Source organism: Mirounga angustirostris, unplaced genomic scaffold (genome assembly GCF_029215605.1).
Source record: "Mirounga angustirostris isolate CCGP_5_RB_7025 unplaced genomic scaffold, mMirAng1.0.hap1 SCAF_2, whole genome shotgun sequence".
Lineage (NCBI taxonomy): Eukaryota > Metazoa > Chordata > Mammalia > Carnivora > Phocidae > Mirounga > Mirounga angustirostris.
In genome coordinates, this window is record NW_026991710.1 from 85,221,951 (window position 1) to 85,249,280 (window position 27,330).

The following is a 27,330-nucleotide window of genomic DNA, read 5'->3' on the forward strand; positions in this document are numbered from 1 at the left end:
AAGTACCATATATTGTAATTCACCAAGAATTCTGTTAGGAATGTGTATTGAGTTATCTTGGATGCATTTCAAAATTCATTTAGATGATCATTTGCTTATTTTTGACAATATATATAAATAGTTTCTGGTATTCAGCCAATTCCTATTTCTCTGGGTTGTCTTTCCTACTGGATCCTTCCTTTCTCTCATTTTCCTTTTAAATTCTCTTTGCACAGCTATATAATTTGTATCTCTGACAAAGGTACTTTTTTTTTAGTTTTTATTTATTTTATTTTAATTTTTTTATTAAATAATTTTATTTTATTATGTTAGTCACCATACATTACATCATTAGTTTTTGATGTAGTGTTCCATGATTCATTGTCTGTGTATTAACACCCAGCCCTGCATGCAATATGTACCCTCCTTAATACCCATCACCGGGCTAACCCATCCCGCCACCTCCTCCCCTCTAGAACCCTCAGTTTGTTTCTCAGAGTCCATACTCTCTCATGGTTTGTCTCCCCCTCTGATTTCCCCTCCTTCATTTTTCCCTTTTTACTATCCCCTTTAGTTTTTATTTAAATTCCAGTTAGTTAACATACAGTGTAATATTAGTTTCAGGTGTATAATATAGTGATTCAACACTTCCATACATCACCCAGTGCTCATCACAAGTGCCCTCCTTAACCCCATCACCTGTTTCACCCATCGCCCCCCTCACTTTTCCTTTGGTAACCATCAGTTTGTTGTCTATAGTTAAGAGTCTGTTTCTTGGTTTGCTCCCCCTCTTCTTTTTTTCCCCTTTGCATATTTGTTTTATTTCTTAAATTCCACATATGAGTGAAATCATATGGTATTTGTCTTTCTCTGACTATTTTGCTAATTATTATACTTTCTAGCTCCATCTACATCATTGCAAATGGCAAGATTTATTCTTGAATAATATGATAATTATGTTTGGCGAATAGAATGGTCTATATGTACTATCTATATAGTGTGTAAATGCCTGAGACAAAAGTATTTATTTATTACCAAACTTAGGCAATTAGGTTGTGATACTTGCCATGCCAGCAGTTCTCACTTTGCCAAGTATTATGGGAACATCAAAATGACCATGTAAATTGAAACTGTGCAAAATGATCTTAATAATCAATGAGAAGGGCGCCTGGGTGGCTCAGTCATTAAGTGTCTGCCTTCGGCTCAGGTCATGATCCCAGGGTCCTGGGATCGAGCCCTGCATTGGGCTCCCTGCTCAGCGGAGAGCCAGCTTCTCCCTCTCCCACTCCCCCTGCTTATGTTCCCTTTCTCGCTGTCTCTCTCTGTCAAATAAATAAATAAAATCTTTAAAAAAAATAAATGAGACAAATGACAGATTTTCTAGGACCTTTAAAAATCTGTCAAAAATTTAAAAAATCTTACTTTCAGTTATGTATACATAAGGAAATGAAAAAATAGTAAAACTAATATTTCATACAGTGTAATTTTAAACATTAGAAATGTTAAAAATAAGTGGTTTTTTTTTTTTTTTTTGTAAAAGAAAGTATCACGGGACTTCTGGTTTCTGGTTGTGCATGTAGGGAGCTTGGAAGTTGCTACTCCATCCTAACAAGTAAAAAGTTGCACAGACTGAAAAATCAACAACTTTTCTCAGATCTGGAAGACAGGGTAGGATGTAGGGAAAACCACTGCACCTAAGATTGGGCAGACAGGCAAATATCTGAGCAGAGGCTCACAAGCAAAAATTTCATCAGAACTAGTACCTGAGCTGTAGTATGTGAATTGCTGGAGGCTCCGAGTGGACATATCTGAGTGTTAAAGACTTCAGGGAGACCCAATCATAACGGAGCCCCCACAATATTATCAGATTTATCTCCAGGAACTTGACCATGTTACCATGGTAACTATCAGGAGAAACACCCCCTCATGCTCTGGCAAGGAGAGGGGAAGAGGAACCAAGTGAAACACATCAAAGACTGTTCTTAGTAAGGTCTGCCTGCAGGGGAACTAGCTAGCCAGAGCCTAATCAGATAGGGTATTACCAGAGTCTAACTGTCCTAGGGGAAAGTTATAGCCAAATCCAGCCCCAGATGGCCTTCCAAGTAGAAGGGAGGTATCTCACCTTAGCCCACTCTAGGCATCTGTGCCATCTAAGGGGGAAGAAAAAGAAAAACACTTCAGAAGTTCACAGGCTAGAGGCATGTGCTCAGTAAATGACTAGACCTAATCACAGGAATCAAGAACACGTGCCCTTTCTTCACATCTCACCACCACATTACAGTTAATATGACTTGGTAACTAAAATTTTAGCCATGTTCTTGAGAGGACTGATATATAACTAAATCTGGTAACTGAAATTTGTGCCGAGTGAGAAGTGCATGTATAAAACTGGCAATCTGTTCACACAAATATTTATTCATCTATTTATCTATTTAATCTTCAGCATATGGTGTTCTGTTTGTGAGCTGCTAAAGCTATAAAATTGGTATCATTTTATATGTTTCTCTGTTTCATTCCTATTCATTAAAGATATTTATCAGCAATGGTTCTGTGACTGGTGAATGAGAATTGCCAGTAATAATATAGTATAATATAGGAAAGATATTTTAATCTATTATTTTTTAAAACAATAATATTGGATTATCCTCATTTTGTTTGATTCTGAAATATTTCACCATGAAATTAGGATTATGTAAGTCTCTGTTGAAGAGATATTGAAAATACTCTGATTTAAGGAGTAAAATATTTTAAGCTAATGAAAACATGATGCATAGTTTAAGAATTTTGAATTTATTTTATACTATGTAGTTAGCTTACTGGAAAAAACTACCTACATATATCTATTCAATTTGAAGGTATAAAAATCAATATACATGGTGCTGTGCCATCTTTTAAACTTAATAGGTTTATTCATCTGGGAATTCTGAATTGTGATTAATAGTTCTTACTCAACATAAACACTCAATTTTATGAGTATTTTGTCTTTTCAAAATTGTTCCTTATGCTTTGAAAATCTCCAAGTCTTTTTCTTTATATATAATTCAGCTGAATAATATAATCATGCTTTAGGCTGAATAGAGTATTTAAGATGTTTTATTTTTATTTAAATATTAACTACTCATAGTTAATTTATTAGGAGATATTTTCTATTCCTCTGTACAATGAACTTTAAAGATGCGTCTACAATTTCTGTCTTTTTCTGTTCTAACACTCCACATGTGCTTTCCCCTACTATGTGTTCTTACAGTTATCATGAACTTTATTTTTCATTCATTTAATTGAAATACAGGTCTAGTCTGGTCCTCATGGAACTTATAACTCAGTAGGACAGATAGACAAAAAACAATAAGCAATAAAGATGAACTAATTATATAGTATTTCAGAAGGTGATACGTGTGATAAAGAATAAAGCAATTTTTTTTAAGCAATTTTAAGTAGAGTAGTCATGGTTCAGAAGTAGTACAGGGAATGAGAAATGTGGCTACCTGGAGAAAGCATGTTTCACACAGAATGTAAGAACCTGAAGTGGAAATATGACTAGTATATTGCTAAAACAGAGGAGACTAATGATGGTGGAGCAGAGTGGTGGAGTGGTGAGTAGCAGGAGATAAGATCAGAGAGTAACAAAGGACCAGTTACTACAAATTCTTACAGACCATTGTAAGAACTTTGATTTCTACCCTGAGAGAACTGAGGAGCTATTGGAGACTTTGCTGAGGGGAAAATGACCAGATTCATTATTAACAGGATCACTCTGGTGGTTTCATTTAGAACAAATTAAAAAGGAGCAAGAGTAGGAGTAGGAAAACAGGTAAGGTGAGAAATGGATTGACCAAGACTAGGAAGGCAACGGTAGACACCTTAAGAAGTGATTAGGTTCTATATATATTCTGAAAATAGGGGTGTTAGATTTGCTGATGGGCTGGATATGGAATATGAAAGAAGAGATGAGTCAAGAATATGTCTAAAAGTTTTAACCTGAGGCTCAGATTTTGACCTCAGAAGACTGTAAGAGGAGTAAGTTTGGAGGAATATCGGAACTCAGTAAAGTCTGGAGACACCTCAATCTCAGTAAAGTCTGAGATGCCTGTTAGACATCTCAATGGTAAAGTCGAATAAGTTGTTGGATTTAAGATTCTGGAATATAGTTGAGGGGTTCAAGCTAGATATATTAATTGGTTTCATTAGTGTATGAGCCATATCTACCTCGTTTATCTCAATGTGTACCATTCCTATACCATGTTTAGTACTTAGAAGGTACTCACGAAATACCTGTTGAGTGACTACAAATATAATGAGTTGTGTGCTGGTAAATGTTTAACTACAAGCACTCTGCAGAAAAAAATCAAACTGAAAACAAAACTCTGATTTCTAGTGTTTGCAGATTTTCGTGGTGTAAACTCCTACCATGATTTCAGGCTACCAAAGTAACATCACTAAATGCAGAGTTGGGAAGAAATGTGTGCAGTTGATTCCCTTTAACTGGTATAAAGCAGCTCCAGCACAAAACTAAGCCCGCTCTTGTTTAGTGATATAATCATATACTTATTTAATGATTTTTGACTTCTTTCAATCCACTTTCCCATTCCTTCCTATTCTTTTATTATTTAATCTATGATCTTAAATGCTGGCTTAAAATAATACTATCTTGGAGGTCGTTCGGGAGATGGGTGAAATAGGCAATGGGGATTAAGGAGTGCACTTGTCGTGATGAGCTCTGGGTGTTGTATGGAAGTGCTGAATCACTACACTCTACACCTGAAACTAATATAACACTGTATGTTAACTGTACTGGAACTTATAATTTTTTTAATTAAAATTTCTTTAATGTTTTAAAATAAAATAAAATGATACTATCTTCTCTAACCCCCCAAAATCATATACATATTTTCCTTACTAACAGGTGTGCATTAAAAAAAGACTTTTAAATAAGCTTGATAGTTGGGCAGATAGGAAGGAAAAAAATCTCATAAGTGATAATAAAAGCTCAAAATGGGGGATTTAAGCAAATATTTAAAAACCTATGTCACATACCAAACTAAGTTTATCCTTGTATATTTAACCAGGCTTTTATATTATCCACACATCTGAGATATTATTATACAATGCTTGGGAAAAAGATTTCACAGCCTACAAAATAATCTGTTATAAGGTTAACAGTACTCTTTTGCCAGAGATTTCTTCATAAATTTGAATCCAGCCTAGAAAATGTGTTTAAAAATGTTGCCATAAAACATCTACCACAAGAATGTCTATACAAAGCTTAATCAAGTTGTTCTGTTCTGGAGTCCCAACTTGTTTGGCATATATCTCAGTCACTATTGGTTCTTTAAAAAATACTCAATATTTTAAAAATTTGTACTGTGGTAAAACATACACGAAATTTACCATTTTAACTATTTTTTTTAAAGATTTTATTTATTTATTTGAGAGAGAGAGAATGAGAGACAGAGAGCATGAGAGGGAGGAGGGTCAGAGGGAGAAGCAGACTCCCTGCCGAGCAGGGAGCCCGATGCGGGACTCGATCCCGGGACTCCAGGATCATGACCTGAGCCGAAGGCAGTCGCTTAACCAACTGAGCCACCCAGGAGCCCCATTTTAACTATTTTTAAGTGTACAGTTCAGGTATTACATACATTCACATGTATGTTCCTTCACCACTATCTATAGAACTTTAATTAATTAATAATTTGTTTCATATAAAAGAAGTGCATGTTGTAAATAATTTAAAAAGAAAAGTACAAAACAAAATAAAATTCCCCAAAGTCTCACCATTCAGAGCAAATCAACCTTGTTGTACATATGGAATTATATCAGACTGTTAAATCCATAGTCTAAAAATGCCTCATGTGTTAGAGATTCTGCTGAGTCTAAAATGGGATTCAGACTCTGTGTCTAATGAAGTGGTAGGGCTGCAAACCCCAATTGTCTATTTTGCAGCATTTATTTAATGTACCAGTGAGCAAGCCTCAATAAAAATGATTTATGCTCAGAGTGATGAGGCATGGGGAAGAGGAGGTATGGACAATTCCCTATCCTGGACATACCATTTATGGCTGAGCCCCAAGGAGAGAGAGTTGCAAGTAGAAGATGAAGGACTATTGGTCATTAGGAAATTGTTAATGGAAGAAAGATTAGGGACAAGATCATTCTTCTAAATTCTCTTTCAACACAAATAGTCATCACAAAAATTTCAAGCAAAGGATAAAGTTTGTAACTTATGAGTTTCACAGATTTGGATGCAATGTGCCCCAAACAACAATCTGGAGAAGGACATGGCTTCCTCCTCCAGAGAAACTGTCATGCTCTGTACCAATGTGAAGACACTGCTTTTTCTTCTCTTTTTCCCCTAGGGCGGGATGGGAAGATGAGAAGTGCTAAAGAGGACTACTGATGAACTGTTATCAGACCTCCCTAGGGATTCTGAAATTACTGGAGACTGGCAAGAAGTAGTTTATAAGTAAAGGTTATGAGCTAAAAAAATTTAGATATTTATGCTAATGTTACCACATTTATACATGTGTGCCTGGAGACTTGAGAGGACTGATGTTATATATTCAAACATATGACTTTTAAATTTCATTTTGGCCTCATAGATACCCCATCATTTATTTGGTCATTTGCTTTTTTTAGGGATTTTTAATGTTTTCAGTTAATTTTGGTTTGAAAAACGTCCTTAGGGGCACCTACATGGCTCAGTCGGTTAAGGGTCTGACTCTTGATTTTGGCTCAGATCACAATCTTGGGGTCCTGAGATTGAGCCCTGTGATGGGCTCCTGCTTAGGATTTTCTTTCTCCCTCTCCCTCTGCAAATCCCCTGCTCTCTCCTGTGCACGACCTCTTTCTCACTCTCTCTAAAAAAAGAAAAAAAAGAGAGAAAGAGGAAAGAAAAATATCCCCGAATATATTGGCAAATTGAACTCCTGAAAGGTTTTGACAAAATATATCCAACTGTTAGGCTAAACGATATAAAATATGACATTTTAAACTATAAAAAATGGCGGGGTGCCTGGGTGGCTCAGTCGGTTAAGCATCTGCCTTCAGCTCAGGTCATGATCTCAGGGTCCTGGGATTGAGCCCCACATTGGGCTCCCTGCTCAGCAGGGAGTCTGCTTCTCCCTTTGTGCTCCCCCCCTCAAATAAATAAATAAAATCTTAAAAAAAAAAACTATAAAAAATGGCAATTGCATATGGCTCAATCTAAAATTATATGTAAAAATGCTCTGTTCATTACATACTTACCAATTTCTGCCAATTTTAATAAAGAGTTGTATCTCATTACTTTAATTTTCATTTGTTTAATTACTCTTATGATTCATTTATTCAGCAGTCCTGATTGTGTCCTTACCATGTGCAAACCACTATGATAAGCATAAGGATACAAAAAGCACTAAGATCAGAATTGAACCTGTCTTTATAGAATTTACAAGTCTATTAGAGGAAATTATTAATCAAATAGTCTTAAATATAAATATGAAATTTAATATATGAGAAATGCCATGACTGAGATGTGCTGAGTCTATAAAGGGACATCTAATTTAAATTGGGAGGCTCACAGGTTTACCTGTGAATGTGACATTTGAGCCATTATTTAAAAGAGGAGTACATTTAACTAATGAGGAGTTGGTAGAAGGGAATTTGAAATGGTAAATTGTGTTCAAAAGCTTTGTGGTGGGGGAGGAGCAAGATTGCAGAGGAGTAGGAGACCTGGATTTTGTCTGTTCTTAGGAATTCAGCTAGATAGGGATCAAAGCATTCTGAACACCTATGAACTCAACAGGAGATTGAAGAAAAGAATAGCAGCAACTCTCTGAACAGAAAAGTGACCACTTTCTGGAAGGTAGGATGTGCGGAAAACTGAATCCGAGGAGATATTTGGGAGGATAGACGGCGGGGGAGGGGGCCTCTGTCAGCCACTTCTGGCAAGTGATAGAGCAGCGGAGCACAAAATCTGAACTTTTAGAAGTCTGCTCCGCTGAGGGACGTCGCTCCAGTGGCTAAGCGGGGGGTGGAACCCTAGTGGGACAATGTGGTCTCAGGACCCTCAGGGTCACAGAAAGACTGGGGGTGCCTGAGTGCAGCAGAGCTCCCAGGTATTGGAGCGGGGAAGCCAGCTGCAGAGACGGAGCCGAGGCGTGGGCTCTCAGCTCGGGGTTATCATAAACTGTGGCCCATGGCACAGTCGGGCCACTGCTCCTCCAGCAGGGACCCAACAAGCGGCAGATCCGGGGAGACTCCCCTTCCTCTCCCGGGAGAAGTGGCGCAGGAGCACACCGCAGGGATTTGCTGGGTTTGGAGACTCCACACCTAGTCGAGTGCCAGAGATAGAAATGCTTGGTCACAGGTGGGGTGAGCACGGAGTGTGGCCGGAGACCGGGGAGATGGGAGTGATTGACTGCTTTTCTCTGGGGGCTCACTGAGGAGCGGGGCCCCAAGTTCTCAGCTCCCCTGGGGCAGAGATTGGGAGGCTGCCAATTTCATTCTCGTCCTCCAAAGTCTAACAGAAAGCTTGCAGGGAACAAAAGCTCCAGAGAGCGAACCTGAGCAGATGACTTAGCCCGGACCAGGCAAGGGCGGGGCAATTCCGCCTCCAGCAAAGACATTTGGGAACCACAGCAACAGGCCCCTCCCCCAGAAGATCAGCAAGAACAGCCAGCCAAGACCAAGTTTACCAATCAATGAGAATGGCAGAACTCCAGCATTAGGGGAATACTGCACATAGAATTCATGGCTTTTTTCCCATGATTCTTTAGTCTTTCTTTTTTTTTTTTTTTAAGATTTTATTTATTTATTTGACAGAGAGAGACACAGCAAGAGAGGGAACCCAAGCAGGGGGAGTGGGAGAGGGAGAAGCAGGCTTCCCGTGGAGCAGGGAGCCCGATGTGGGGCTCGATCCCAGGACCCTGGGATCATGACCCGAGCCGAAGGCAGATGCCTAACGACTGAGCCACCCAGGCGCCCCTCTTTAGTCTTTCAAAGTCAATTTTTTAAATTTTCTTTTTTTTTCTTTTTCTATATTTAAAAAACTTTTTCTTTTTCCCTTTTTCAACCAACATCTTATCAATCCCTTTTTTTACAGTCATATTCTATCCATTCATAGTAGTTAACATTATTTTTGGTATATATATATATATATATATATATATATATATATATATAAATTGTTCTCTCTTTAAAGTTTTGGGATACAGTTTCTTCTAACAGATCAAAATATACCCTAAATCTCTAGTGTATGGCTTTGTTCTAGTCTCTTGCCTGATCACATTCTCTTCCTTTTTTTTTTTTTAATTCCTCTTTCTTTTTTCAACCAAGTTCTTGTCAATTCATTTTATAAAATCTTCTATAATTTTCATCTGTACAGTCATATTCCATCCCTTTATCATATTTACCCTTATTTTTGTACATATATAAGTTTTTCTTTCTTTAAAATTTTAGGAGCCACTTTCTTCTAACAGACCAAAATATGCCCAAAATCTAGTGTGTGGCACTGATCTATGCACCAGCCTGATTATTTTGATCATTTTTTTAAAATCTTTTTCTTTTCTTTCTTTTTTTTTCTTCCTTTCCCTTTGTGTTCCCCTGGTTTCAGGTCTCTTCTGATTTGTTTAGTGTATATTTTTCTGGGGTTGTTGTTACCCTGTTAGCATTTTGTTCTCTCATTCATCTATTCTCCTCTAGACAAAATGACAAGATGGAAAAAATCACCTCAAAAAAAAAAAAAAAAAAGAACAAGAGTCAGTACCAACTGCCCAGGGACCTAATCAATACAGACATTAGTAAGATGTTGGAACTAGAGTTCAGAATGACGATTTTAAAGATACTAGCTGGGCTTGAAAAAAGCATGGAAGATATTAGAGAAACCCTTTCTGGAGAAATAAAACAACTAAAATCTAACCAAGTTGAAATCAAAAAGGCTATTAATGAGGTGCAATAAAAAATGGAGGCTCTAACTGCTAGGATAAATGGACAGAATCAGTGATATAGAAGACCAAATGATGGAAAATAAAGAAGCTGAGAAAAAGAGAGATAAACAACTATTGGATCACAAGGGCAGAATTCAAGAGATAAGTGATACCATAAGATGAAACAATATTACAATAATTGGGATCCCAGAAGAAGAAGAAAGAGAGAGGGGCAGAAGGTATATTGGAGCAAATTATAGCAGAGAACTTTCCTAATTTGGGGAAGGAAACAGGCATCAAAATCCAGAAGGCACAGAGAACCCCTCTCAAAATCAATAAAAATCGGTCAACACCCCAACATCTAATAGTAAAACTTACGAGTCTCAGAGACAAAGAGAAAATCCTGAAAACAGCTCGGGACAAGAGGTCTGTAACCTACAATGGTAGAAACATTAGATTGGCAACAGACCTATCCACAGAGACCCGGCAGGCCAAAAAGGACTGGCAGGATATATTCAGAGCACTAAACGAGAAAAATATGCAGCCAAGAATACTATATCCAGCTAGGCTGTCATTGAAAATAGAAGGAGAGATAAAAAACTTCCAGGACAAACAAAAACTAAAGGAATTTGCAAACACGAAACCAGCCCTACAGGAAATATTGAAAGGGGTCCTCTAAGCAAAGAGAGAGCCTAAAAGGAACATAGACCAGAAAGGAACACAGACAATATACAGTAACAGTCACCTTACAGCAATACAATGGCACTAAATTCCTATCTTTCAATAGTTACCCTGAATGTAAATGGGCCAATGCCCCAATCAAAAGACACAGGCTATCAGATCGGATAAAAAAAACAAGACCCATCAATATGCTGTCTGCAAGAGACTCATTTTAGACCCAAAGACACCTCCAGATTGAAAGTGAGGGGGTGGAAGGCCATTTATCATGCTAATGGACACCAAAAGAACACTGGGGGTGGCAATCCTTATATCAGACAAATTAGATTTTAAACCAAAGACTATAATAAGAGATGAGCAAGGACACTATATCATACTTAAAGGGTCTATCCAACAAGAAGATCTAGCAATTGTAAATATCTATGCCCCTAACATGGGAGCAGCCAATTATATAAGGCAATTAATAACAAAGCAAAGAAACACACCAACAACAATGCAATAATAGTGGGGGACTTTAACACCCCCCTCGCTGAAATGGACAGATCATCTAAGCAAAAGATCAACAAGAAAATAAAGACATTAAATGACACACTGGACCAAATGGACTTCACAGATATATTCAGAACATTCTATCCCAAAGCAACAGAATACACATTCTTCTCTAGTGCCCATGGAACATTCTCCAGAATAGCTCACATCCCAGGTCACAAATCAGGTCTCAACCCATACCAAAAGATTGGGATCATTCCCTGCATATTTTCAGACCACAATGCTTTGAAACTAGAACTCAATCACAAAAGGAAAGTCAAAAAGAACTCAAATACATGGAGGCTAAAGAGCATCCTACTAAAGAATGAATGCGTCAACGAGGAAATTAAAGAAGATTTAAAAAAATTCATGGAAACCAATGAAAATGAAAACACAACTGTTCAAAATCTTTGGGATGCAGCAAAGGCGGTCCTAAGAGAAAAATATATAGCAATACAAGCCTTTCTCAAGAAACAAGAAAGGTCTCAAATACATAACCTAACCCTACACCTAAAGGAGCTGGAGAAAGAACAGCAAATAAAGCCTAAACCCAGAAGAAGAAGAGAAATAATAAAGATCAGAGCAGAAAACAATGAAATAGAAACCAAAAGAACAGTAGAACAGATCAATGAAACTAGGAGCTGGTTCTTTGAAAGAATTAACAAGATTGATAAACCCCTGGCCAGACTTATCAAAAAGAAAAGAGAAATGACCCTGATAAATAAAATCATGAATGAAAGAGGAGAAATCACAACCAACACCAAAGAAATACAAATGATTATAAGAACATATTATGAGCAACTATATGCCAGCAAATTAGATAATCTGGAAGAAATGGATGCATTCCTAGAGATGTATAAACTATCAAAACTGAACCAGGAAGAAATAGAAAACCTGAACAGACCCATAACCACTAAGGAAATTGAAGCAGTCATCAAAAATCTCCCAACAAACAAGAGCCCAGGGCCAGATGGTTTCCAAGGGGAATTCTACCAAACATTTAAAGAAGAATCAATACCTATTTTTCTGAAACTGTTCCAAAAAATAGAAATGGAAGGAAAACTTTCAAACTCATTTTATGAGGCCAGCATTACCTTGATCCCAAAACCAGACAAAGACCCCATCAAAAAGGAGAATTATAGACCAATATCCCTGATGAACATGGATGAAAAAATTCTCACCAAAATACTAGCCAATGGGATCCAACAGTACATTAAAAGGATTATTCACCACGACCAAGTGGGATTTATTCCTGGGCTGCAAGGTTGGTTCAACATCTGTAAGTCAATCAATGTGATACAATACATTAATAAAAGAAAGAACAAGAACCATAAGACCCTCTCAGTAGATGCAGAAAAAGCATTTGACAAAGTACAGCATCCTTTCTTGATTAAAACTCTTCACAGTGTAGAGATAGAGGGTATATACCTCAATATCATAAAAACCATCTATGAAAAACCCACAGTGAATATCATTCTCAATGGGGAAAAACTGAGAGCTTTCCCCCATAAGGTCAGGAACACAGCAGGGATGTTCACTATCACCACTGCTATTCAACATAGTATTAGAAGTCCTAGCCACAGCAATCAGACAACAAAAAGAAATAAAAGGCATCTGAATTGGCAAAGAAGAAGTGAAGCTCTCACTCTTTGCAGATGATATGATACTTTATGTGGAAAACCCAAAAGACTCCACCCCAAAACTGCTAGAACTCATACAGGAATTCAGTAAAGTGGCAGGATATAAAATCAATGTACAGAAATCAGTGGCATTCCTATACACCAACAACAAGACAGAAGAAAGAGAAATTAAGGAGTCAATCCCATTTACAATTGCACCCAAAGGTGTAGGAATAAATCTAACCAAAGAGGCAAAGAATCTGTACTCAGAAAACTATAAAATACTCATGAAAGAAATTGAGGAAGACACAAAGAAATGGAAAAATGTTCCACGCTCATGGATTGGAAGAACAAATATTGTGAAGATGTCAATGCTACCTAGAGCAAGGATCTACACATTCAATGCAATCCCTATCAAAATACCATCCACTTTTTTCAAAGAAATGGAACAAATAATCCTAAGATTTGTATGGAACCAGAAAAGACCCTGAATAGCCAGAGGAATGTTGAAAAAGAGGAGCAAAGCTGGTGGCATCAGAATTCCGGACTTCCAGCTCTATTACAAAGCTGTAATCATCAAGACAGTATGGTACTGATACAAAAACAGACACATAGATCAATGGAACAGAACAGAGAGCCCAGAAATGGACCCTCAACTCTATGGTCAACTAATCTTCGACAAAGCAGGAAAGAATGTCCAGTGGAAAAAAGACAGTTTCTTCAACAAATGGTGTTGGGAAAATTGGACAGCCACATGCAGAAGAATGAAACTGGACCATGTCCTTACACCACACACAAAAATAGACTCGAAATGGTTGAAAGACCTCAATGTGAGGCAGGAGTCCATCAAAATCCTAGAGGAGAACACGGGCAGCAACCTCTTTGACCTCAGCTGCAGCAAGTGCTTCCTAGAAACATCACCAAAGGCAAGGGAAGCAAGGGCAAAAATGAACTATTGGGACTTCATCAAGATAAAAAGTTTTTGCACAGCAAAAGAAACAGTCAACAAAACCAAAAGACAACTGACAGAATGGGAGAAGATATTTGCAAATGATGTATCAGATAAAGGGCTAGTATCCAAAATCTATAAAGAACTTCTTAAACTCAATACCCAAAGAACAAATGATCCAATCAAGAAGTGGGCAGAAGACATGAACAGACATTTTTCCAAAGAAGACATCCAAATGGCCAACAGACACATGAAAAAGTGCTCAACATCACTCGGCATCAGGGAAATCCAAATCAAAACCTCAATGAAATACCACCTCACACCAGTCAGAATGGCTAAAATTAACAAGTCAGGAAACGACAGATGTTGGTGGGGATGCAGAGAAAGGAGAACCCTCCTACACTGTTGGTGAGAATGCAAGCTGGCGCAGCCATTCTGGAAAACAGTATGGAGGTTCCTCAAAAAGTTGATAATGAGCTACCGTATGATCCAGCATTTGCACTACTGGGTATTTACCCCAAAGATACAAATGTAGGGATCTGAAGGGGTACGTGCACCCTGATGTTTACAGCAGCAATGTCCACCATAACCAAACTATGGAAAGAGCCAAAATGTCCATCGACAGATGAATGGATAAAGAAGATGTGGTATATATATACAATGGAATATTATGCAGCCATCAAAGGAATGAAATCTTGCCATTTGCAAGGACATGGATGGAACTGTAGGGTGTTATGCTGAGTGGAATAAGTCAATCAGAGAAAGACATGTATCATATGACCTCACTGATATGAGAAATTGTTAATCTCAGGAAACAAACTGAGGGTTGCTGGCGTGGTCGGAGTTGGGAGGGATGGGGTGGCTGGGTGATAGACATTGGGGAAGGTATGTGCTATGGTGAGCACTATGAATTGTGTAACACTGTTGAATCACAGACTTGTACCTCTGAAACAAATAATACATTATATGTTAAAAAAAAGAAGAAGATAGTAGGAAGGGAAAAATGAAGGGGGGAAATCGGAGGGGGAGATGAACCACAAGAGACTATGGACTCTGAGAAACAAAGTGAGGGTTCTAGAGGGGATGGGGGTAGGGGGATGGGTTAGCCTGGTGATGGGTATTAAATAGGGCACGTAATGCATGGAGCACTGGGTGTTATACACAAACAATGAGTCATGGAACATTACATCAAAAACTAATGATGTAATGTTTGGTGATTAACATAACAAAAAAAGCTTTGTGGCAAAAATAGAGCATCATACGTTCAGGGACTTGAAAGAAGATAGGAGTGTGTGGAACAGAGATTAGTTCAGTTGATTTACGGTATGAGAGGAAAAATTTTTTTAAAAAAAGGAATATTCTTTTTCTCATAAGAGTAATGAGGAAACGTGGGGTTTTAAGCAGGGGTGCAGAATCATGTTCTTACATATATTTTGAAAGCATCATTCTTTGTGTGACCATGAGGGTAGCTTGGACTTGGGAAACTGAGATAGAGACTGAAAAAAGGTAATAGATTTGGGAGCTATTTGAACAACTGAATGGATGTTTGTACTGTTTGTTGAAATGGGGAACACTGGAAAAGGAAAAGGTTTAGAGGTAAAGTAATGCATTTGGTGGAGTTTAAGGGGCTTTTTATACATCCAAGTGGAAATGTCAAGTAGATAATTGAATATACATAACCAGAGCTCAAAGAAGGTTTAGATATAGGATTTTAAATTGTGAGCCATTTACTGAGTTTTAAACAAAATATATGTATTGTCTATTAAAAATTTAAAGAATATTATAGAGCAAGATAAATCTCTATATTCTCATATCAAGTAATGTCCAAGATTTATAATTTGTTCAATAAAAGTTTAATAACAGTTTATTAAATTAAAAATGACAATGTGACATTATTTTAGTAGTTAAAGGAAAGACATCTGCATTTATGCATGTATATAATGTACTGTGCACAAGAGATGTGTATATATGTCATACATATAATGTGAGATTATATAAATATATCACAGAAATGAGAGTTGAAATATGAATATGAAGATCATAGGCTAGCTATATGTGGGGAGTAGGATAAGCATATGTAAATTTATTTATTTTTATTTTTTTTTTATTATGTTATGTTAGTCACCATACAGTACTTCATTAGCTTTTGATGTAGTGATCCATGATTCATTGTTAGGTATATTTTTGTATTTTTTACACTGTGCATATGTGCCTCTTAAAATGAATGATTGAAATAATACATTGGACTAAAAGACTGGTATAGAGGATAGATAAGGATCAGGGATTGGGGGCTGGAAGGAAGATGATTTAGAGGGCTTTAGCCATAACTTACAACTTTGAGTTCTCTGCTTCTCAAACTATATCCAAAGTTCAGGTGAGAAAAATACTTCTGGGGGAAATGTACTTTATCCCTTCTTGTAATTTCTTCAGTGCATCAAACCTGAACATCTGGAAACTATTGAAATAGAGAATTGGTACCCTGAGGATTTCATTCACTGAATTCTGGTTTGGTATCTGCCTTTAGCTCACCCAGAGGAACACTTAACAAACATTGGTGACAGTGTGGGTTAGGACAGTGTCCTCTTTATTACCCATACAAAGAATTTCTTAAAACTCAATACCAGAAATTCCTTAGCCCTTAATGAATGTGTATGTACTGTTTTTATGGACGGTGTAAGCTATATTACTAATTGTGTTTTTTTGCATGTATATCAAGAGTTGCAGACATATCTGAAGCTCAACTTTTCATTAATGATTAGAACTCTTTACCTTAAATGTCTATGTTATAACTTCACCCTGATTTTTTAGTATTTTCTCCAGTCTTAATTTTTCATTCATTTATATTTGTCTACTGCACAGATTGTTATGTATCTTTATAATCCAGAAGAAAATCAATTAGATAATAGAAAAAAATGGGAGCTCTTTATTCAAAAGTGAAAAATAAGGTGATGGGCTTGGATGATCTTACCTGGGGAGAGAGAGTAAAGTTAGGACAAACTCAGGCCCAGGATTTAGCATTGAGGAACCTATGTATTTAATCACTAGATAGAGGCAGAGAATCAGAAATATAAGCATGGAAGACAGACCAAGGATGAAGGATGGGACCTGGGAAGTTGGAAGCCAAGAAGCAGTGAGCTACCTGATAGGAATACTACTGAAAAATCAAGGAAGTTAAGGAATGAAATGTCCACTGGGTTTCACAACTTATCTTCAGATAAGAGTTTTGGGAGATGAATTCAGATTTGAGTAGCTTGAGGAGCAAAGAGCAGGTGAAGAAATGGAGACATGGAATGTAAGTAGCCCATAATTTTATGTTTGTTAGACATTTTTTTCTTCTATGAACTCTCTGTTTATGTCTTTTGTTCTTTTTATATTAATGCTGTATCTTCTTATTAGTGTGTAAGAATGTGTTATATTTTAAGGTTTTGTCTTTACACTAGGTCTGTTAAATATGCTGCAAACTTTTTTTCAACAGTCTTTCCCATTGCGGTGAACATAACCTTGATATCAACTAGAGTTCTGCCAGCTATAGAAGAGCCACTTGTGATTATATCTTATACTATAATGATAGTATATTTCACCCATTCAATTAATGTATATTTATTGCTTGCACTATGTGCTCATGATTAATTTTATAAGAATTTGCATTATAATTTTAACAGAATGTTCACAGCTCACTACAGCAGTAATTTTAGTAGATATAAATGGGATATTTAAAAATCCTTAGATAACAACTACAAATTGTAGAAAGAGCTGAAGATTCACAGTAAATACCCTAAAAACAATCTTTCCCCAAACATAGTTTTAGTTACTATTTTGTAAATAAAGCAAAGATAGAGCAATTAATCTTAGGCTAAACTCATCCAATTCATCATCTGGGTTAAATATTGAATCAAGTCTTACCATAACACTAATAAAGAATATTACCTGCATGGATAGTAGCTGTCCCTAAAATAGAGAGGAATGAGGAGTTTGGCTCAGGGCACCAGAATTAAAGACTGATGAGGGAGTTTTTAAAAATTTACTGAAGTGTTTATATCCATAATATTCGTAGCAGTGATGTAAAAGTAACCACAGTACATTTAGGTAATTTTTATCACATTGAGGCCTCATGATTTTTTTTTAAGATTTTATTTATTTATTTGACAGAGAGAGACAGAGCGAGAGAGGGAACACAAGCAGGGGGAGTGGGAGAGGGAGAAGCAGGCTTTCCGCGGAGCAGGGAGCCCGATGCGGGACTCGATCCCAGGATCCTGGGATCATGACCCGAGCCGAAGGCAGACGCTTAACGACTGAGCCACCCAGGCGCCCCAAGGCCTCATGATTTTTTATAACTACATATTTTTTATTTGTCCATAATAAACTTCAAAAGAAATAGATGTTCTATGAATACTCTGCATAACAGCTTTATTAAAAAGGATCTTCCTAAAGAAATTTTTAAAAAAATGAAGAGTAGCATATAAGATCAACTTTTATCTATTTGGATGAAAAATAAAACAGTTCAGTTAGATAAAATACTTTTTATAACTATTCATGCTGGGGGTGTGTCCCTGGATTTGAAGAATATAAGTATTTTTTGCTGTCTTTGTTAATGTTTTAGGACTATTAAATAAGACATATTGAAATGGTTCCTTAAGGTTTCCAGTTAAGAAAGAGTGAATGTCATTTTAAAAATTCTCTAATTAAATATTACAATCAATACTGGAGTATGAGTTCTGAAATTTTCCTTTACTATATATTAATAAACCCTTCTTAGAGTTTCTAACTTAATCTCAAAAATGTGCTTAGAAAACGGAAGAAAATATTTTCTGTTTTTTAATATATTCCCACATATCAAGTGGTATATGGCCATAAATGAATAAGATGACAATATTTGTATTATATTAATAATTTTCTATTATCTACATTCTCAATTACAATAAAGGTACTATATACGTAAGATGTGTTAAATGTACATTTAAGATATATAATATATAGATATATAGTTTATATATTATAAACAAGCACTAAATTCTAATTTAAATGAAGGTAATAATTTGTCTAATTAAACTCTACAACATTCAGAATTCCTTAGGAGCCATTTTACTAACGTAGAGGCTTAGAATAGCAGACCCTTGAGTGGGTTACAGTGGTTTGAATCTTGGCTCTACTGCATGATCTTGGGAAAGTTTAGCATCTTTTGAATAAATGTTATGTTTAAATGTTAAAGTTCAAAATGGTAAATTTGGGAAGGATGGTGAAGAGAAACAGTGACCTGATTGGCAAATAATTCCAGTGTGTGTGTGTGTGTGTGTGTATGTGTGTGGGTATGGGTATTGATGTGTAGGGATGCTGAAGTAGACTTCCAGGCAAGAGGGAACTGTGTAGAACTGAAAGATGGTTTCTGAGCCAATAAAAAAGAGTTTTGCAGAAATTTTTAACAAAACAGAAGGTAACGCGTATCAGGATAAGACAGAAGGTTAACGTGTATCAGGATAAGACCAGAACCTGTGACCTCACATGCACATATTTGGTAGAATTACTAGAATTATACAAAAACAAAACAAAACAAAATGTGTGACAGTTAGCTTGAAGGTCTCCATTTGTAAAATACATGTGTTCACTAAGGGAATATCTATAGTCAGGTCTAAAATTTCCAAGTTCATAGGAGATTGCAACCATTTTGCTCTAGCTGAAGAAAAGCCATTTGTGTCTGAGTCAAAGCTAAAGTAGTTTTCAAGCTCAGAGGATCTTTTTGATTTTATGCAGAGGGACAGAGTGAGTTAAATATGTTTTCTATTTAGGCTGGGAGAATACAATTCAGTTTATATTCAATGAGGATAGAAAACACAATTCAATAAGACTAGTATTCACATCACAGTCTAAATTATGTATTCCTTTATCAATAAGAACTAATTAGGGAACTAACAACCTTTATGATTATTTCAATAAAGCATTAATTATACAGGAAAATATAATTTCTGTGAGTACATACTATTGCCTATATCCTATATGGGGTGGGGAGTCCATGCAACCATAACCAAAGGCACCATGACTCACCTGAAATTTCTCAGAGAGGGTAAACCTTGCAAACTTGAATCTATAAAGTAATAGCAAATACCACAGGACTAGCTTTTCCAGTTCATGTTTGCTAACATACACGTGCAGAAAGATTCCACAGGATGGTAAACTATTGAAAATTCTAATAACTGTTAGGTTTGAATGATCTTTGATTCTAAAAATTATCTTAAACAGGTTTTTCTATATGTCTGTATTTCTTTTTATCAATTCTGTGCACAAAGTATTACTTTAAATAACAGTTTTTTAAAAGATTTTCAGTACCTAAGCTGAGCAGGCTTCAAATTTTGTTGCAAATTGCATGCTCGATAAATTTTGTATTGTTTTGCTGATTAAATAATGTTTTCTACTAAAGAAATAGTAAAGAAGAAGTAAAATATTCATTAATTTCAAATCAGTGACTGTGATGAAATAGCATTATCTTAAAATAACTCCAAGACCACTTCAGATTTTGTCTAACTGTTGGCAGAAAATAACTGGAAAAATACCCCTTTTTGCCCCTCAGACTTGAAATACCAATTTCACAACACTAAAATTTCATCAAATCTCATTAGGAATTATTAATATTTCAAGAAGATGGCGCGAATTTTATAATACGATACGCTAATTCCCTTCCTGATCCCATTGAAAATCACATGTTTACAAGTAATTTAAAAAAAGAAGGAAAAGGAAACCAAAACAAAACAAAAGGGAAGATGCTCAAGCTAAAGGAACATTTGTTTCTATCTTGGTGGAGAAAATTAGGGTCAATTTCACCTATTCCTCAACTTGGAGCTGATTTTGTTCCTTCTTTGCACTCACTCCTATTCCTACAAAAGTGAAGGAGGAGATACATGTGGAAGATCAGAGATAAAGGGAAGATTAGTTTTAGAGGCCTTCTAAAAATGCTAATGTAGTAAGAATATTAAGTCAAAATTTCATTTTGAAACAGGTTGTTAATATAGAAAAAAAGTGCTCTTTTCTTTTCACAGTTAAGAACATTGAGGCTTGAAGTTAAAGTCACATCACCCCCCTACATCCCCCATGCAGCTGCCAGTCACAGAACAGACACGAATCAACTGGTGGTGTTGGGTTTTAGAATAATACTGAATTAGTGTAACCAGCTTTCAGTAATAAGTAGGGGTTTACCATTGTCTTAACACAATTATGCATATTTCATAATGTTCCATAGGAGAAAGCAAATGCAAACAGAAATTTTAAAAACTTAAATATGAGAACAAATATTGGCAGTCTATCGGGCTTTTAATTGTTTAAGAATCTCAGAATCCCCACTGTAGATGGGGGAACATTCTAAAAAATCATCTTAAATAGCTATAAAGTGGTACATCTCGTTATTTAGGATTTCCCCCCCATCGTCTGAAACATTTGGCTGAATGTAATCTTCCAGGAACAAGGTGTACCCAGCCTCCTCAGATTACTGAAAGTGAAATCTAACCCAAGTCACTGTGGAAACTTTCAGCATAAAGCAGTCTTTTAGAGAGACATCGTTACCTCTATTGGATGTTCCATGACTGGCAGGCCAAGCCAATATTGGCCTTGGAGCAAGGATAGGGAATAGGGCGGGTGGGGTTGAGGACCAGCAGACCAGAGAGAGGGGGGAAGGGTGGAGGGTGACTCATCGTCCATTTCTCTGACAGAATAGTGACTAACAGAGAGAAGGAAGACCAAAAAGTTCCCTTTACAGAGAACGTAAGTTTTGTAGCAATTGTTTGAAGCCATTTGGGAAAGCTTGCTAGTATTGTTTCTAGTTGAGTTTGTCCCTCTTGGAATGACAGATTTTCCCCATCTCCCTCATTGGTCTTCTCAGTCCCTCTAGATGCCCTTAGTGGGATCAGGGGTTGGGGAGAGTGAGGGAGGCCCTAGAAGCAGAAACTGGTTCAGCCAGTTGGAGCACTACCCATGTGTTAGTGACCTCCTTTCTCCAAGAACTCTTTCCCAGGCCCTTTCCTTTCATCAAATCCGTCTTGTCACCATGTCCTTGGTAACCTTATCCCACTGCCCAGCTCTTCTCTCTCCCTTTCCCCCCATTCCTCCCTATTCTCTCCTCACCTGTCCACCGCAATGGCCGTCATAGAGTAGATGCTGGCGAACACGGCCGTGATAGGGAAGAAGTTCTGGAAGCGACAGTAGTTGGCGCCGAAGTACCACTCGCTGTGAAGCGCATAGATGAAGTTGATTAAGGTGTTGAAGGCAGCCATGGAGGCGTCGGAGAAAGCCAGGTTCACGAGGAAGTAGTTGGTGACGGTCCTCATGCGCTTGTGGGCCAGGATGATCCAGATGACGATGAGATTCCCGAAGACCGCCACGGCCACCACCACGCCGTATGCTAGGGACCAGAGGGCGATGCGCCAGGACGGCTGCACGAACTGGTTGGTGAGGTTGGCCCGGGGCTGCGTAGGCGCCGGGGAGGCCGCAGGCAGTCCCGGCGCGGAGGAGGAGGCCGAGAGGTTGCCGGCTTGGACCAGCAGATGCAGCCACTCAGCCTCAGCCGCCCCTGCCGCGAGCGCCGCACTCAGGTTCCCGGCGTCCGCGCCCGCGGTGCCCGCGCCGTCCGTCCAGTTCGCGGCTGCGGGGAGAGTGCCCATCGCCACGGGGCTGCAGCCCCGGATCTCCCCACTCCCCGCCGCCAGCCGGAGCCGACTCCCTCGAAGTTCTTCTCCGCTTCCCGGTCCCTTTGCTGCTGGGCGGACCTCAGCCCTGCCTGGAAGCAAGGTGGAGAAGCTACCGCAGCCCTTGCTGGTTATGAGATGCTTGGAGCCAGCAGGTGATGGGTAGCAGGGGAGTCGCTTTCTCGGAGGAGTTTCCGACTCGAGCAGGCAGGAAGAATGAGATGGGAGGGAAGGGAGACGTTAGGAGCTGTCACCAGCAGAGAACTCCGGGATTGCCTCTGCTCGGGTTCCCGGGCCCTGGCTGGAGCACTGAGGTTCAGGCGCTGCAGCTGGCTTTATAGTCTCGTACAGTCCCCTGCTTTGGTGACGTTGTGGGGGCCGCGGAGCTGACGAACCCCTTCGCGGGCTACGATTGCGCTCCTTTCCTCCGTCGCGCCCTTCGCATTTCATTCATTCGCTACTTGTAGCCACGCAGCGAGAGCGTGGCGGGTTGAGACGCTCAGGAAGGGCTGCACTTCCTCAGTTGCAATTAAAATCTGTACATGAGGGGTGCCTGGGTGGCTCAGATGGTTGGGCGTCTGTCTTTGGCTCAGGTCATGATCCCAGGGTCCTGGGATCGAGCCCCACGTCTGGCTCCTGGCTTGGCTGGGAGGCTGCTTCTGCCTCTCCCCTTTTCATGCTCTCTCTCTCCGTATCCGTCTCAAATGAATAAATAAAATCTTAAAAAATAAAATAAAATAAAATCTGTACGTGATTGATTTTTCCTTTTTTAACTTCAAGATATTTTGCTGAGGTCCCTGCTCTCAGACATTTCTTATGGGCTGTTCTTTTCTAAACCAATTAAACCATTCACCCCTAAAGCAGAGGCACGATCCCAGATTTGTCGTCAAGAGCGTGTGTGTGTGTGTATGTGTGTGTGTATGTGTGTGTGTAACCTGCTGCAGGCTGCGGGTACAGCTAGACGCGTACTTTGGTAGGTGTCGCTGGCTTTTGGAATTTCGCTCCACTTTCTGCTTGTGTGTGTGTTCTCACTTCTCAGATCCCTTTTCCTCACACACTTCGGAAGTCTACCCATTTGTCCTCTTCTAATCTCTGTCACCAGAAATCAGTCTCCTCCGCCTTCCTCCCGGGCAGAGACTCTGGTTTCTCCTGGAGGATTCTGCTCACGTTGGAATGCCATAACACACTGAGGGTAAATCAGAAACCCGAGATGCAGATTTTTTTTTGAAATACGATGACAAGACTTGAATCTCTTCATTTCTCTGGTGTGAACATATCTTGTAAGCAATCTAAACACATTCATTTGGTATATGGCTTTGGACATTTGGCGCCTTAGTTTTCAGGCTGACCATGAGGACACTCTGATAAGGGTGAGTGACAGTAACCTGTTTCCTGTGCAGACCCGGAGGGTCTGACTTCTGAGCTTGGCTGGGAGCAGGTGAGCAGCAGCGTTTGTGGAGTGCAAGCTGGAGATGGATGTTACGGGCAATTTATCAGTATGTTCCAGAGAGGAAACTCTTTATTAGTTTCTTGGGGGCAGGAATAATGGGATTTGGAGTTAAACATATTTTAGCAACCTCCCCAAAACATTGACTTCTTTGAACACAAGTTTCCTCATTTGAAAGTGAATATTAAAAAAATCTAATTTACAGAATAATTAGGCGGCAAGTAGTTTCAACAGACTTTCAACAACAGGGGGCAAGAGGGAGACCTCAATACATGTTAGCATCCTTTCTTCTTGTTATCATTGTTTTTTTCATCTAAACATTTTCAGGTAAAATAGACTGGCACAGAAAGTTCTTTAGCTTCAAGAAAAGGTAGCATGTGATTTGTGAACATTCTGTATTCTTTAGTTTCCTGGTGTAGAACATACTTCTCCAAAACTCTGCAGTGATTATTATACAAGTAGACCTGGATGTCTGGTAATGAATAATGTTTTCTTTCTTGTAGTTTTTATGACACACAAGGTAGTGTATAGAAATAACTTTGAGGCAACCTGATAATAAATATATTGATACAACCCTGCTTCAAAATAAATGCATGCTGAAAATAATAATTATCAAAAGTTATTATTTACTATTTCTTCTCAGAAAGGCCTGTGAAAATATGTGACAAATCATAAATGAATTTAATGAGATTCCACATGTCCTTTTTACTAATTCTAAACTAAACCATTTTCTTTTGAAAGGCAGATTATTTCTTTCTGCCAATTCACCACTTAGAAATTACTTGAGTTGCAAATGAAAATCTCTTTCTTCCATAAGGAAATCAAGGAAGAATTAAAAAAAAAATTGTATGACATTCATCAGTCATCAAATAAGTCATGTGGTCGCTTGGTAATTATGCATATTTTGATCAAATATTTAACGTTGTAAAATTACCTAGTTGTGTAGAAATCCATTCAGTTTACTCTGTGCTTTACTTATCCATAGAGTATCAGGTCTGTAATTCTGCCTTCATTGGATTTTTCCCTGAATGGAAATGATATGAAAAAAAAAAGTGATAATGATAGAATTAGAAGTATTTACAATGAAAGGGGTATATTTAAAAAATGATTTTTTATTTTTATTTTTTTAAGAGAGAGAGCAGGTTGGGGGTTGGGCAGAGGGAGAAGCAGACTCCTCGCTGAGCAGGGAGCTGGATGCTGGACTCTATCTCAGGACTCTGGGATCATGACCGGAGCCGAAGGCAGATGCTCAACCCACTAAGCCACCCAGGCCACCAGTGAAAAGGATTTAATGAGTTAGTTCTTTCTTTTCAGAGGAAGAGAGGGATCCAGGTCATGGCTTTCCTTTTAGATTTGCCTTCCACAGAGAGAATGTCTGTGTATCCCAGTAGAGGATTTATTGTTTATTCATTGCTTCAGTCATTCCTCCCATCAGTACTGAGTATACTTCCTTTCAGGAGCTCCGCCAGGTACTAGGATGGAGCAGTGAAACTACAGATATAAGCCAGATATGAATCCTGTCCTCACTGAGCCTGCAGTCTAGAAATATTTTTGATATTAGAGCAAGTGTTATGGATGGTGGAATAGGAAAGTAAAGAGAAAAATGGGAGTGTTCAACTGAACAGGAGGATGTTGTGTTCACTGGATTCTGGATTCTGTCAACTTCACATAATTTCTTTGTAAGGAAAAGATATATGCACCTCTCTGTTTATTGCAGTTTTATTTACAATAGTCAAGATATGGAAGCAACCTAAGTGTCCACTGATAGAAGAATGGATAAAGAAGGTGTAGTGTGTGTGTGTATATATATACACACAATGGAATGTTATTCAGCCATAAAAAATGAGCTCTTGCCATTTGTGACAACATGGTTGGACCTAGAGCATATTATAATAAGTGAAATGAGTCGGAGAAAGACAAACACCATATGATTTTACTTATATGTGGAATCTAAAAAACAAAAGAAACCAACAACAACAACAAAAAGCAGAAACAGACCCATAAATATAGGGAGCAAGCTGATGGTTGCCAGCGGGAAAAGGGAGGATGGGCAAAATGGGTGAAGGAGAGTGGTAGATACAGGCTTCCAGTTATGGAATAAGTAAGTCACAGGGATGAAAGGTAGAGCATAGGGAATATAGTCAGTGGTATTGTAATAGTGAAGTAGGGTGACAGATGGTAGCCACACTTGTGGCGAGCATAGCATAACATATAGAGTTGTGGAATCACTATGTTGTACATGTGAAATTAATGCAACATTACGTTTGACTCTACTTCAATTAACAAAAATTTATTTGTAAGGATGAAATGAATTGCCAAAAAATAGACTTGTCAGAAGATTATGCCTTGAAAAATGGGAAGGTTTAGAAGATAATGGCTAAGAAAGAAGCTTCCTTAGACTTCTTCCTAAGAGAATTTGGTGAATACTCTACTCATTATAGCTCCAGAATCTGAATCCTGCCCTTATCTGAGTCCACTCTGCTGGTTTCCTAATTCCTCTTTCTATTACTATAAGAATTCCACAGTCTTAGTCTTGGACTCCCGAGGGAAGGAGGACAGGCAGAGGAAATGGTAACATACCAGAAGGTGACTCTTGGAGAAGGATCCTATCCTCTTACATTTAAAACTTGGGAGTGTGGCTTTTCTGCCCACTCCCTCCTGCCCGCCAGTGCTGCTCAGGCTGTACCACTAGCTCAGAGCTCTAGGCTCCGGCTAAATTAGCTCCGCAGTGGTCTCTCTCCAGCTGCCCTCATGATCATCTACCAGGACGTCCTCAGCCATGATAAGATGTTCTCCGACATCTATAAGATTTGGGAGATCATAGATGGGTTGTGCCTGGAGGTGGAGGGGAAGGTGGTCAGGAGGACAGAGGGTAACATTGATGATTCACTAATGATGGAAATGCTTCCACTGAAGTCCCTGAGGGCAAAGGTACTGGAAGCACGGTAATCACTGATGTTGCTATTGTCATGGACCATCACTTTCAGGAAACCAGCTTCACAAAAGAAGCCTACAAGAAGTACATCAAAGATTACATGAAATCAATCAAAGGCAAACTGAAAGAACAGAGGCCAGAAAGAGTAAAATCTTTTATGATAGGAGCTGAAGAACAAATGAAGCTATGAAATCCTAGCTAACTTCAAAAATTACCAGTTCTTTTTAGGGAAAACACAAATCCAGATGGCATGGCTGCTCTGCTGGACTACTGTGAGAATGGTGTGACCCTATATATGAGTTTCTTTAAGAACGGTTTAGAAATGGAAAAATGTTAAGGAATTTGGCCATTACTTTGGATGCATCACCTATTGTCATAACTAGCTGCTGCTCTTCATCCACACAACACCAGGACTTAAACAAATGGGCCTGATGTCATCTTGAGCTCTTCATTTATTTTGACCTTGATTTATTTGGAGCGGAAGCATTGTTTTTAAGGCGTATTTTTTTTTTACATATCATGTAGGTTAGCTAAAGATAAAATGCATTTAAACTCATTTGAGAGAATGTCTCTTAGCTTAATACATAATTAAGTCGATCCTGTGTAGTGTCCTGGAGAAGTTAGGGC

The 27,330-nt window shown here is 38.3% G+C and overlaps 1 protein-coding gene and 1 pseudogene across 1 annotated transcript in view; one reads left to right on the forward strand and one right to left on the reverse strand.

Moving 5' to 3' along the window:
- Nucleotides 1–22,297, reverse strand: part of TACR3 (tachykinin receptor 3) — a 78,893-nt gene extending 56,596 nt beyond the window's left edge. Inside the window, exon 1 of the mRNA XM_045879404.1 lies at nt 21,762–22,297. Within this exon, the coding sequence (XP_045735360.1) occupies nt 21,762–22,297 (536 nt within the window). The remainder of the gene's footprint in view (nt 1–21,761) is intronic.
- A 4,222-nt stretch (nt 22,298–26,519) lies between these two features.
- On the forward strand, nt 26,520–27,040 carry LOC123847569 (translationally-controlled tumor protein-like; annotated as a pseudogene).
- Nucleotides 27,041–27,330: the final 290 nt, after the last annotated feature.